The sequence below is a fragment of the Pristiophorus japonicus genome, chromosome 17 (genome assembly GCF_044704955.1).
Source record: "Pristiophorus japonicus isolate sPriJap1 chromosome 17, sPriJap1.hap1, whole genome shotgun sequence".
In the NCBI taxonomy this organism is placed as follows: domain Eukaryota; kingdom Metazoa; phylum Chordata; class Chondrichthyes; family Pristiophoridae; genus Pristiophorus; species Pristiophorus japonicus.
In genome coordinates this window covers 81,176,855-81,189,727 of record NC_091993.1, presented here as the reverse complement: position 1 = coordinate 81,189,727, position 12,873 = coordinate 81,176,855, and the positions used below count along the sequence as shown (strand labels likewise).

The 12,873-nt window shown below is 48.3% G+C and overlaps 1 protein-coding gene across 1 annotated transcript in view; it reads left to right on the top strand.

Moving 5' to 3' along the window:
* The window catches only part of LOC139227822 (T-complex protein 11-like protein 1), a 101,504-nt gene that overhangs the window by 76,011 nt on the left and 12,620 nt on the right, over nt 1-12,873 (top strand). The window contains exons 4-5 of the mRNA XM_070858891.1: nt 2,635-2,755; nt 10,101-10,321. Of these exons, the coding sequence (XP_070714992.1) occupies nt 2,635-2,755; nt 10,101-10,321 (342 nt within the window). The remainder of the gene's footprint in view (nt 1-2,634; nt 2,756-10,100; nt 10,322-12,873) is intronic.

Here is a 12,873-nt window from a genome sequence, read left to right as displayed (position 1 = left end):
AGCCGGGATCTGAAATAGGTAAATTAGGAGGAGAAGTAGGTGTGGAGAGAAATAAATAAATGGAGAGGAATGGATGAGAGGCGTTGAACAAACCAGCCATCAGGCAAGCTGCACATAATCCTTCTCTGTCTGGTACCAGGTGCGTACACTTGAATAAGTCATCCTTTGGCTGTGGAGTGCTTTTTGGACGCTCTGAAAATGTGATAAGACGCCATCTAAATGCAAATTCTTTCTTACACATATGAAATAATGGAGAGGGCTGATGAAGGTAGTGAGGTTGATGTTGTGTACATGGACTTTCAAAAGGCGTTTGATAAAGTACCACATAATAGACTGATTAGCAAAATTGGAGCCCGTGGGATTAAAGGGACAGTGGCAGCTCGAATAAGAAATTGGCTAAGGGACAGAAAGCAGTGGTGAACGTTGTTTTTCAGACTGTATACAGTGTTGTCCCCCAGAGGTCATAGAAACATAGAAAATAGGTGCAGGAGTAGGCCATTCGGCCCTTCGAGCCTGCACCACCATTCAATAAGATCATGGCTGAACATTCCTTCAGTACCCCTTTCCTGCTTTCTCTCCATACTCCTTGATCCCTTTAGCCGTAAGGGCCATATCTAACTCCCTCTTGAATATATCCAATGAACTGGCATCAACAACCCTCTGCGGCAGGGAATTCCACAGGTTAACAACTCTGAGTGAAGAAGTTTCTCCTCATCTCAGTCCTAAATGGCCTGCCTCTTATCCTAAGACTGTGTCCCCGGTTCTGGACTTTTCCAACATCGGGAACATTCTTCCCGCTCTAACCTGTCCAGTCCCGTCAGAATCTTATATGTTTCTATGAGATCCCCTCTCATCCTTCTAAACACCAGTGAATAAAGGCCCAGTTGATCCAGTCTCTCCTCATATGTCAGTCCAGCCATCCCTGGAATCAGTCTGGTGAACCTTCGCTGCACTCCCTCAATAGCAAGAATGTCCTTCCTCAGATTAGGAGACCAAAACTGAACCCAATATTCCAGGTGGGGCCTCACTGCTCTTTTTGATATATATTAATGACCTTGACTACAGGGCATAATTTCAAAGTTTGCAGTTGACATGAAACTTGGAAATGTAGTAAACAATGAGGAGGATAGCATCAGGCCTCAGGAGGGCATAGTCAGACTGGTGAAATGGGCAGACACGTGGCAGATGAAATTTAGTGCAAAGAAGTGTGATGTATTTTATTTTGGTTGGAAGAATGAGGAGAGGCAATATAAACTAAACGGTACAAATTTAAGGGAGTTGCAGGAACGGAGAGACTTTGAAGGTGGCAGGACGTTTTGAAAAGCATGTGGGATTCTTGGCTTTATTAATAGAGGCATAGTCAACATTCCCTTTAAGCTGCACAGCTGTACAGTGTGTGAACCTCCCGTGCAGCCAGTGAGCCAGCTTTTCAATAGGACAAACCGCGTTTGTGCAGTATTCTGATAGGTCATGCAGCCAAGGGGCTGCTCACCCTCCAAAAAAATTAACATTGCATAAAAGCAAGGAAGTTATGCTAAACCTTTATAAAGCACTAGTTGGGCCTCAGCTGGAGTCCTGTGTTTAATTTAGGAAGGATGTCAAGGCCTTGGAGAGAGTGCAGAAGAGATTTACCAGAATGCACCAGGGATGAGGAACTTCAATTATGTGGAGAAGCTGGGATTGTTCTCCTTGGAGCAGAGAAGGTTGAGAGGAGATTTGACAGAGGTGTTCAAAATCATGAAGGGTTTTGATAGAGTAAATAAAGAGAAACTGTTTCCAGTGGCAGAAGGGTCAGTAATCAGAGGACATTGATTGGCAAAAGAACATGAGGCGACATGAGGAACACAAATTACACAGCTAATTGCTGAAATCTGGATTGCACTGCCTGAAAGGGTGGTGAAGGCAGATTCAGTACAGGTTATACTTCTCTAGTCCGGGACTCTCTAATCCGGAAACATCCGTGGTTCGGGATCAGTCCCGGCGTGGGTGGGTGGCCTCCCGGTTTCCCGCGCTGTTCAGTGAGGAGCGATTGTAGACATCGACTAAATGCTGTGCGTCCGCAGAATGCTTCCGGGTCGTTGTCGCAACCGCATCACGCCCTGTGACTGGATGCGCACAGAAACCGCGCAAATCCAGCTTCAGGGTCGGGACCCGACAGCCGCCTCCATCTTGTTTCGAACTGCCTGGAGCGGGGGCGCGTGGCAGGAGGGAGACATGACCTTAAAAAAAAAGTGCAGCAAACCATCATGGAGAATGCAAGGCCTGAGTTTCGCAGCCGGAACATGGCGGAGGTGTTCAGGAGCCGGCTGCTGTCTACAGGTACCGGTAAGCCTAGGCTCGGCGTCACCTCCTGTGGTTCGGAAAATTCTCTTCCGAGGGTCCCGGACCACGGAGGTCTAACCTGTGGTAACTTTCAAAAAGGAATTGGATAAATACTTGAAGGGGGAAAAGATTTACAGGGCTATAGGGAAAGCAGGGAAATGGGACTAATTGGATAAGCTCTACCAAAGAGCCGGCACAGGCACAGTGAGCCGAAAGGCCTCCTTCTGCACTGTATCATTCTATGATTCTATGATATGGCATCTATTTCTTGAGGGAAATTCTCCATTAAACATCTGTCCATTGGTTTCACAGTTTGGAAAGAAGAATGAAGGAGATGATGCACAAAGCATTCTGGGATAGCCTGCAGGCCCAGTTAAACGAGACGCCACCAGAGTACTCCCAGGCCATCAAACTACTGCAGGAAGTTAAGGAGGTGAGGGCTCGAGGTGGGCTGGGGTCCAGTTCAGACTGGACAGGACCAAATTAAACTTGCGCTAAGTTAATTGGCCCAGATCTCAATTCTCTTCCTTGGGCAAGGCAGGTTGGAATTTATCACTGAAACTTTAAGGCATCTGTTTACAACATTACAGCATCATTCACATTCGCTGTTCATCTGTCAGTAAGTCAGTCTGTACCATAGAGTGACTTTATAAACCCTTCCATGCTGTGCCAAATTGGTGACATTCGCAGTACAACTGCCAAATCCATGTTTACCCTTACACTAGGGTTAGAAAATCTTTTCAAAGTCTTGGCAATTCAGAATTTTTCACAAGCCGCTCAATTGACTCTTCGTTCTCCAGAAACTCTGGCCCTGATTTTCAGCCGGGGCTGTCCCGATCTCCTGCCGTAACTTCGCTGGGAGTCCAGGGAAACCACCAGAGAAGTGGCAACAGCTGAGTTTTCAGCCCTTTGAACTGTTTCTCCAGAGGTTCTGCCGATCTCTCACCTCTCACCTCACCGGCACACCCGTCTCCCACCGAATGCCAAGGCCTGTGACCAGTCCAGAGGAAGTTACCCAGGAAAAGGATGACATAGAGATTCTAAAATAGGAAAGGAATTAGTCAAAGGGGATAGAAAGAGCAACACTCTGTGAAGGATCTGAGGGAGGAATGGTGAAGGAGAGAGAGAGAGACGGAGAGATAATTGCACCAATATCATTTTGTGATATTGACTACTCCAACTCACTCCTGGCCGGCCTTCCACATTCCACACGACGTAAACTTGAAGTCATCCAAAACTCAGCAGCCCGTGTACTAACCCGCACCAAGTCAAGATCAACTATCACCCCTGTGATTTCTGACCTACACTGTATCCCAGTTAAACAACGCCTCGATTTCAAAATTCTCATCCTTGTTTACAAATCACTCCGTGGCCTTGCCCCTCCCTTTCTCTGTATTCTTTTTCAGCCTCACAGTCCCACAAGATGTCTGCGCTCCTCAAATTCTGGCCTCTTGAACATCCCTCATTATAACTGCTCAACCATCGGTGGCCGTGCCTTCAGCTGCCTGGGCCCTAAGCTCTGGAACTCCCTCCCTAAACCTCCCCGCCTCTCTACCTCTCTTTCTTCCTTTAAGACGCTCGTTAAAACCTACCTCTTTAAACAAACTTTTGGTCATCTGCCTTAATTTCTTCTGTGGCTCGGTGTCAAATTTATCTGTTGTGAAGCACCTTGGGATGTTTTACTACGTTAAAGATGCTATATAAATAAGTTATTATTTAAAAGCTGGAAAATTGCTTAATATTTCAGCCTTGACCAAGTCGGAAACTGAGTGGGCCAGCATAGTTTGCGAGTGGGACCTTCTAGCACCACCACAGATATTTTCTACCAAAGCAACTACATGAGATTTTCTCTGCATTTAACAAAAAAGTGATCTGAACCCATGGAACAGAATCTCAAACTCAATTCAGCACTCTCCTAAATATCCAAGTCAGAGATGGCGGCTATACTAAATGGCGGAGCAGACTCGAGGGGCCGAATGGCACCCTCCTGCTCCTAATTCTTATGTCAGCTCCCTAATTCATTTAGCTCCATTAAAGTTACGTAGCAGGATTCACACAAAATTGAAAAGAAACTACAGCAAGGAATAAAGGTTTCAGAAGCAGATGTGAAGTCTTCTCCTTTCCAGCTGTAGATTTATAAAGAATATAAGAATATAAATGGGCGAGGCTCACAGAGGGACATTTAATGCGCCTGTATTCCATTGTTTTCACCCGGGTGTTAAAATTAAAAGGAGCACATAGGAATGTGGCACAAGCACGTTAAACATTCCAATGTAAATTTCATCAGTCAGGATTTCTACTCTCGCTTGTTACACCTCGTGAAGGTTGAGCCCCCGGTAGATAGACTGTTTTTCTGGCAGTCCTGGTCCAGTTATTTCACGAATGGGATGTCCCGATACTTCACGGTGTAACATTGATCCATACCTGGGCACGTGCACATGAGATAAGCTGGCTTGTAGCTGGGCAGACCATGAGGCAAGATCGAAGGACTGCGATTCAGGGCAGATTGTCCAACACACCTTCAGGTCATTCTTTCCCAGAACGTCAAAACTGTAAAACTCCTCACCTCCCACAGTCTGCTCTTCCTTCTACAATCTACAAGGTCTTACAACCCAAGCATGCCTCACCTAATCACGGCGACTTCATTTTATCCTCATTTCTCCCCCGTTGGTCTCAGTCTGGATGTTGCCCTGCACTGTGGGCCTTTTCCCTTCACATAGGTTTATCCGTAAAATAAAATTGACATGCATTTCTTTTAAAACACACAACACACTTGGTTCTAGATGACCATGTTATACTGAGTGTGGAATGTATAAACCATCCAATCAGAAGACCAGATCTTCACAAAGTTATTGCCAGGCTAAGTTGTTACAAAGTGTGTAATCTTCACAGTTGGATCCATGGGGGCCGAAATGCAGGCTCCGGATAAGGTCTGTTACCGCCGTTTTGCGGCGGCCGTGCGGCGGAATCAAGTGGCCGCTGCGTTGCAGTCAATGGGCCGCCCCAACCCAAATCCAGCTCGGGGATTTTTTGGCCTGTCCCCACTTCCACCCTGCTGCTACTGACCGCCGCGAGCACGTCATCTTAGCGCGCACCGCCGCTCTCCAGCACCTCCATTTCAATCCACCCCAAATTTGCTGGAAAAAATCCATTAGCCGCTGAACGGTGCCCTCGACAGCTTTTTCTGTCGGTGCACCTTGTCTGCTCCCTCTATGCCCTGGCGGTGCAGTGGCCAATAAAGGCGAGGGCCGAAAGCCGCGGCCGGCATCTTATTTTTTTTGCCGGCCAACTTTCATGTCGGCTGGGCTATTGTACCCACAGGTTCGGCCGGGCCACCAACAGGCAGCCTGGCAGCTCTTGGGTGCCAGGCCGCTGGCCCAGCCAAAACCCTCCCTGGTGGCCCAGTGGGCCGAAGCTAGAAAATCCCCGATTCTCTCCTCTTTAACGGAGGGGAGAGCGCGTGGTGACGCACACGCGCAGTGACATCACCACCGCTCCGCCGCTGAGTGGCAGAGCATGACTTACCGCTGCACTTCCGCCCCCACTATGACCGACTTCCGGTCCAACGTTAAAATATCTTCTAAGTCTTGAAAAACGATCAGACCGCCATCTCATCGCACCCGGTGGAAAAACCAGGTATAAAAATCACAGGTGCACCAGCTTTCTAGTGTGCCTGAATTTCGGCCCCATGATCTCTATATCTTGGAATTGAACAAAAGAGTAAATGGGTCAGGTAGGAGTAGAGCTGGTGGTCTAAACTGAATCTTATTTAATATGTCCTTACTATATAGTATAAATCCACACGAGGCCCATACTTGAGAGAAGGTCACCCTGTGACCAGTTACCTTTATTACCAAGACCTCGAGAGACAGACGATGGGTGGAGCTTCCCTTTTTATACCGGAAATTCCAGGTTAGGAGTGTCTCCCACAAGTTCGCCCCCTGTGGTCAGTGTTCTCAAGGTGTACAACTTAGGTCAACTTATACATGGGTTACAATGACAGTTGAATACATGACATCACCTCCCCCCCAAAGTCTTATTGGGATCACAGGTTAAGTCTCTCTGGTGGTTTACGCTCCCTTGTAGAGCGCCTGAGTTGGGCTCCGGTTGTTGGGCGCTGGCCCGAGTGTCTGCTGTTTGCGGTGCCTCAGGCCTGTCCGGACTGCCCACAGTGACTGGTCTCTCCTCCAGTTGGTTCTGGTGTTCAGTCACCTGTGGTGGAGTAAACTCTACGTCGTGTTTTTCCTCTGCTTCTTCTATGGGGTTGCTGAACCTCCTTTTAGTTTGATCCACATGTTTGCGGCAGATTTGTCCATTGGTAAGTTTAACTACCAAAACCCTATTCCCCTCTTTGGCAATCACAGTGCCTGCAAGCCATTTGGGCCCTGCTGCGTAATTAAGGACAAAAACAGGGTCATTGACATCAATACATCACGCCCTCACATTCCTGTCATGGTAGTCACATTGTGACTGATGCCTGCTCTCAACAATTTCTTTCATAGTAGGGTGTATAAGTGATAACCTGGTTTTGAGCATCCTTTTCATTAGCAGCTCTGCGGGTGGAACCCCTGTGAGCAAGTGTGGTCGGGATCTATAGGCCAACAGGAGGCGTGATAAGCGGCTTTGTAGAGAACCCCCTTGGATTCTGAGCATCTCCTGTTTGATTATCTGCACTGCTCGTTCCGCCTGGCCGTTTGAGGCTGGCTTGAACGGTGCCGTTCAAACATGGTTGACTCCATTGCCTGCCATGAAGTCCTGGAATTCAGTGCCTGTGAAGCACGGACCATTGTCGCTGACCAAGACGTCCGATGGACCATGGGCGGCGAACATTGCTCATACACTTTCTACCGTGGCAGAGGATATGCTTGAATTTAAAATGGCACACTCAATCCATTTGGAGTAGGCGTCTACTACAGCCAAAAACATTTTTCCCATGAAAGGACCTGCGTAGTCCACATGGATGCGTGACAATGGCTTGGCGGGCCAGGACCAGGGGCTAAGGGGGACTTCCCTGGGTGCGTTGCCCAGCTGAGCACACATGTTGCACCTGCGAACACAAAATTCCAGGTCTGCATCTATTCCTGACCACCAAACGTGTGACCTGGCAATTGCCTTCATCATAACAATGCCCAGGTGCTCATTGTGAAGTTCTCTGATGAACACCTCTCTGCCCTTCTGGGGCATGACTACTCGGTTTCCCCACAGTAGGCAATCGGCTTGAATCGAGAGTTCATTCTTGCGCCTATGAAATGGTTTAAACTCCTCAAGGCATGCCCCGTACATGGCTGCCCAGTCCCCATTCAGGACAGATTTCTTAACTAAAGACAGTAGCGGGTCTTTATTTGTCCAGACTTTAATCTGATGGACTGTCACAGGTGAGCCTTCGCTTTCGAAAGCTTCAACAGCCATGACCATCTGTGCATCATGCTCAGCTGCCCCCTCAGTGGTGGCTAGTGGGAGCCTGCTGAGTGCATCGGCACAGTTTTCAGTGCCCGGTCTGTGCCGAATTGTGTAGTCATAGGCGGCTAACGTAAGTGCCCACCTCTGCGTGCGGGCCAATGCATTCGCATTTATGGCCTTGTTGTTGGCCAAAAGGGACGTTAGGGGTTTGTGATCTGTCTCCAGCTCAAATTTCCTGCCAAACAGGTACTGGTGCATTTTTTTTACTGCATATACACATGCTAGCGCTTCCTTTTCTAGCATCCCGTAGCCCCTTTCTGCCTGGGACAGACTTCTGGAGGCATAAGCTACCAGCTGTAACTGACCATTGGCATTCACATGCTGCAACACACACCTGACCCCATAGGACGATGCATCACACGTTAAAACTAGTTTCTTCCATGGGTCATATAAGGTTAACAGTTTGTTGAAATATAACAAATTGCGTGCTCTATCAAAAGCCCTTTCCTGGCTGTAGCATCAGACCCAATCGCGACCTTTGCATAGGAGCACGTGTAGCGCCTCTAACAGCGTGCTCAATTTGGGAAGAAAGTTGCCAAAATAGTTCAGGAGCTCCAGGAACGAACGCAGCTCCGTCGTGTTACGGGGTCTGGGTGCTCTCTGGATCGCTTCCGTTTTGGACACAGTAGGTCTGATCCCGTCTGCTGCTACCCTCCCCAGGAATTCTACCTCTGGAGCTAAGAAGACGCACTTCGCCTTTTTCAGTCGCAGCCCTACCCGGTCCAGTCTGCGTAGCCCCTCCTCCAGGTTGTGGAGGTGTTCTTCAGTATCGCGACCCGTGATGAGGATGTCGTCTTCAAAAACCATCGACTTGAGGAGGCTTTCCATATTTCGCTGAAAGATCGCGGCAGCCGAACGAATCCCGAACGGACATCTGTTATACTCAAACAACCCCTTGTGTGTCGTGATGGTGGTCAGCTTCTTCGACTCACTCACCAGCTCCTGGATCATGTAAGCTGAGATCAGGTCCAACTTTGAAAAAAATTTGCCACCGGATAACGTCGCAAAGAGGTCCTTCGCTCTCGGTAGCGGGTACTGGAGTGACACCCGATTGATGGTGGCCTTGTAAACGCCACATATCCTGACCGACCCATCCACCTTGAGCACCGGCACGATCGGGCTCGCCCAGTCACTGAATTCGACTGGGCTGTTTGCCTCCACACCTCCAGCATGAGCTGGAGGCCCCATTGTTGGAATCAAAAGGTCCATTACCAGTCGATTGTCTCTGACTGTCTCTGTAACTGTCCTTTAGCGCACCATTAACAGATGTTGATGGCCCCATTACTGGCCGCATTGTCCATTGCGATGGCATGAATCGCCGTTCAGCTAGCCATTGTCTCTGTTGAATTACCCCTTTTGGGTTCGACTGCATGCTGGGGCATGTCCGATTGCTCTTGTTTGCCTAGAGAACTGTGTGCTGCGTTAACAGTGTTGACTCCCTGGTCGTTTGCCGCATTTGAGCCAAGATTTTTGCCATAAATCATTCTGGTCTCTTCCTCCCCTGAGATAATGGTCTGGGCTATCAGAGTCGCCGCTGCCAAGGTCAAGTCTTTGGTCTCAATCAGTTTCCTGAAAACCTCAGCGTGCCCGATGCCCTCAATAAAAAGCTCTCGCAGCGTCTCCGCTCTGCATGCATCTGGGAACTTACATAGGCTCGCCAGTCGCCGGAGATCTGCCACGAAGTCAGGAATGCTTTGCCCTTCTCGCCGCCGGTGCGTGTAAACCCGGTGTCTCGCCATGTGCATGCTGCTCGCCGGTTTAAAGTGTTCCCCGATTAACTTACTGAGCTCTTCGAACGTCTTGTCCGCTGGCTTCTCTGGCGCTAGAAGGTCCTTCATCAGGGAGTACGTTCTGGATCCACAAACCGTCAGGAGATGAGCCCTGCGTTTGTCGGCCGAATCTGGTCCCAACCATTCCTTAGTGACAAAACTTTGCTGTAGTCTCTCAATAAAGTCGTTGCAATCATCACCAACACAGTACCTCTCTTCTGTGCTGCTAGTGGCCATGCTTGCGTGGTTTAAATCCCAGTTTCTCGTCGCCAATAATAAGTCCTTACTATACAGTATAAATGCACACGAGGCCCATACTTGAGAGAAGGTCACTCTGTGACCAGTTACCTTTATTACCAAGACCTCGAGAGTGAGACGGTGGGTGGAGCTTCCCCTTTTATACTGGAAAGTCCAGGTTAGGAGTGTCTCCCACAAGTTCGCCCCCTGTGGTCAGTGTTCTCAAGGTGTACAACTTAGGTCAGCTTATACATGGGTTACAATGACAGTTGAATACATGACATTATTCATTATTGGTTTTATTCTCTTTAGTCACTGCTGTCTCTCCTGCTTCCTGGTCACACTCGTTTGCGGACTCAGATCAGTGAGGTGCTGGACATGGAGCTGATCCAGCAGCAGGCCAAGCACAACGCACTGGATATCGAGCGATTGGCCAGCTTCATCATAGGCATGATGGGAAGTCTGTGTGCGCCAGTCAGGGATGAAGAGATTAAGAAACTGAAAGGCCTCACAGAGATTGTATCGCTCTTCAGGTATGTTTGGAGAGTGTGTGAGGGTATGATATTGTAAGCTCTGGAATTCCATCCCTAAGCCTCTCCGCCTCTGTATCTCCTTTAAGATGCTCTTTAAACCTACTTCGTCCTAATATTTTCTTCTTTGGCTCAGCGTCAAATTCTGTTTGATAACGCTCCTGTGAAGCGCCTTGGGATGTTTTATTACATTAAAGGTGCTATATGAATGCAAGTTGTTACTGTCCCACAAGAATCAAATGGGGTCTGCAGCAATACTCCTGCAACTATTCACAAAGATAGTATTTGTGAGATGTACCCAAATAATGGCTAACTTTTTGAATTAGTAGTTACTGAGGCTTTGTAGCCTCCTTTGATCTACGTTCATTCCTCATTTAATACAATCCAGCATTCCATGTGCTTTCTTGACAGGAGCCAAGCATTAGCTTGCTGTCGTGACTCCCAGATCACTTTCCTGATTTGTTCTCTCAGTGTTTTGCCATGAATCTTGTAATCCCTCTGCTCATGTTGTACAGTATCACTAACTGCATGTCTTTGCACCCATCATTTCTGAAAATGTAGAAGAGTGTTGGTTCCATCACCAAGCCCTGCAAGACCACACTCCGCACATTCCTGCACCCACAATCCTTGCTATTTACTCAGACCTTTTGTTCCCCAATGCTCAGCCACACTTTGATTCACCTGATGTTGCAAATACCCGGCCTGTTTATTTTCCTAACTCCTTCTGCATGAAAAACCTTATCAAAAGCTTCACCTAAAAGGCAAGTAAACCACATCTAAACTGTCACCCCATCTACATCTTTCGTTACTTTCTCACAAAATTCTGTTTAATTAGTCAGGCGTGACTTCCACTTTATAAATCTATGCCTGCCCTTGCCAAGTTGTTTATATCTCTCTAAATGTTCAACCAGCTTGTTCTCATCATTGATTCTAAAATTTTCCCCAGTATCAAGGAACAATTACATTAGGAATGTAGGAATTGCTACACAAAACAGGACCATCTATTGCAAGGTATTTACAGCGCCAAAACAGGCCTTTCGGCCTAACAGGTCACATGATATAACAATAGCGGCGTTATTGACTAATCATAACTATCAATCTCTATCAATTAGTCTACAACAGAACCAGACATGAGGCGAGGTAAACCCCAGTGGTGGAGAGCATTGGGAATCACAGCTCCAAAGCCACCTCTTCCTCCCGAATATGAAAGAAAGACTTGCATTTATATAGCGCCTTTCACAACCACCGGACGTCTCAAAGCGCTTTACAGCCAATGAAGTACTTTTGGAGTGTAGTCACTGTTTAATGTAGGAAATGCGGCAGCCAATATACGCATAGCAAGCTCCCACAAACAGCAATGCGATAATGACCAGATAATCTGTTTTTTGTCATATTGATTGAGGGATAAATATTGGCCAGGATACCGGGGATAAGTCCCCTGCTCTTCTTCAAAATAGTGCCATGGGATCTTTTATGTCCACCTGAGAGAGCAGACGGGACCTCGGTTTCACGTCTCATCTGAAAGACGGCGCCGACAGTGCAGCATTCCCTCAGCACTGCATTGGAGTGTCAGCCTAGATTTATGTGCTGAAATCCCTGGAGTGGGACTTGAACTTCTGACTCAGAGGATGAGCCACAGCTGACACATACTACATAGGAGGCGTTTATTTGCAACAGTAAAATGCTTTGGTTGGGTCCCCTTGATCACAAGATCTGAGTGATCCCCTGGGAGGATAAGACTCACGCAGCAATTTCTCTGGAATGTGTAATTAGAACCGCTCTGCCTACGTAATCAGTGTAATTCGAGCCATTCTGACTGCCGACTCCAGAAAGGAGACAGCTCACTCTCACAGGTTAAGACCCCACCCCCCTCCAAAGTTCCTGTCCCATACCATCCCGAGTTCCTGCCCCATCCCCATCCAAAGTTCCTGCCCCATACCAGCCCAAGTTCCTGCCCCATCCCAGCCCAAGTTCCTGCCCCATCTCAGCCCGAGTTCCTGCCCCATCCCATCCCGAGTTCCTGCCCCATCCCCATCCAAAGTTCCTGCCCCATCCCAGCCCAAGTTCCTGCCCCATCCCAGCCCAAGTTCCTGCCCCATACCATCCCGAGTTCCTGCCCCATCCCCATCTAAAGTTCCTGCCCTATCCCATCCCAAGTTCCTGCCCCATCCCAGCCCAAGTTCCTAACCTTACCGCCCCCACCACCACCCCACCCCCCCTGCTGCACCATAGATGGGACATTGTGTGTGGGTCAAGGATTGTTAACAGATTTATTGGATATAAAGTGAATAGTGACAGTGTCGTGACTTCTGGATTTAGTCCACTCCAATGATGTCACTTGTCACACGCACCGAGCTTTCGGAGAAATTAACCAGGTGTAGGGGGGGGAGCCAGAGAACGTGGTGCAGGTGTAAAGGGGGTGGGGTTGGAAGAATGTGATCCCTCTTCCCTGAGTTCCCTCTCTCTCTCCCCTCTGATCCCCTCTCACGCGTCCTCTCTCTCTTCTCTCTCCCCCCCCCCCCCAGTCCCTCTCTCTCTCTCCCCCCAGTCCATCT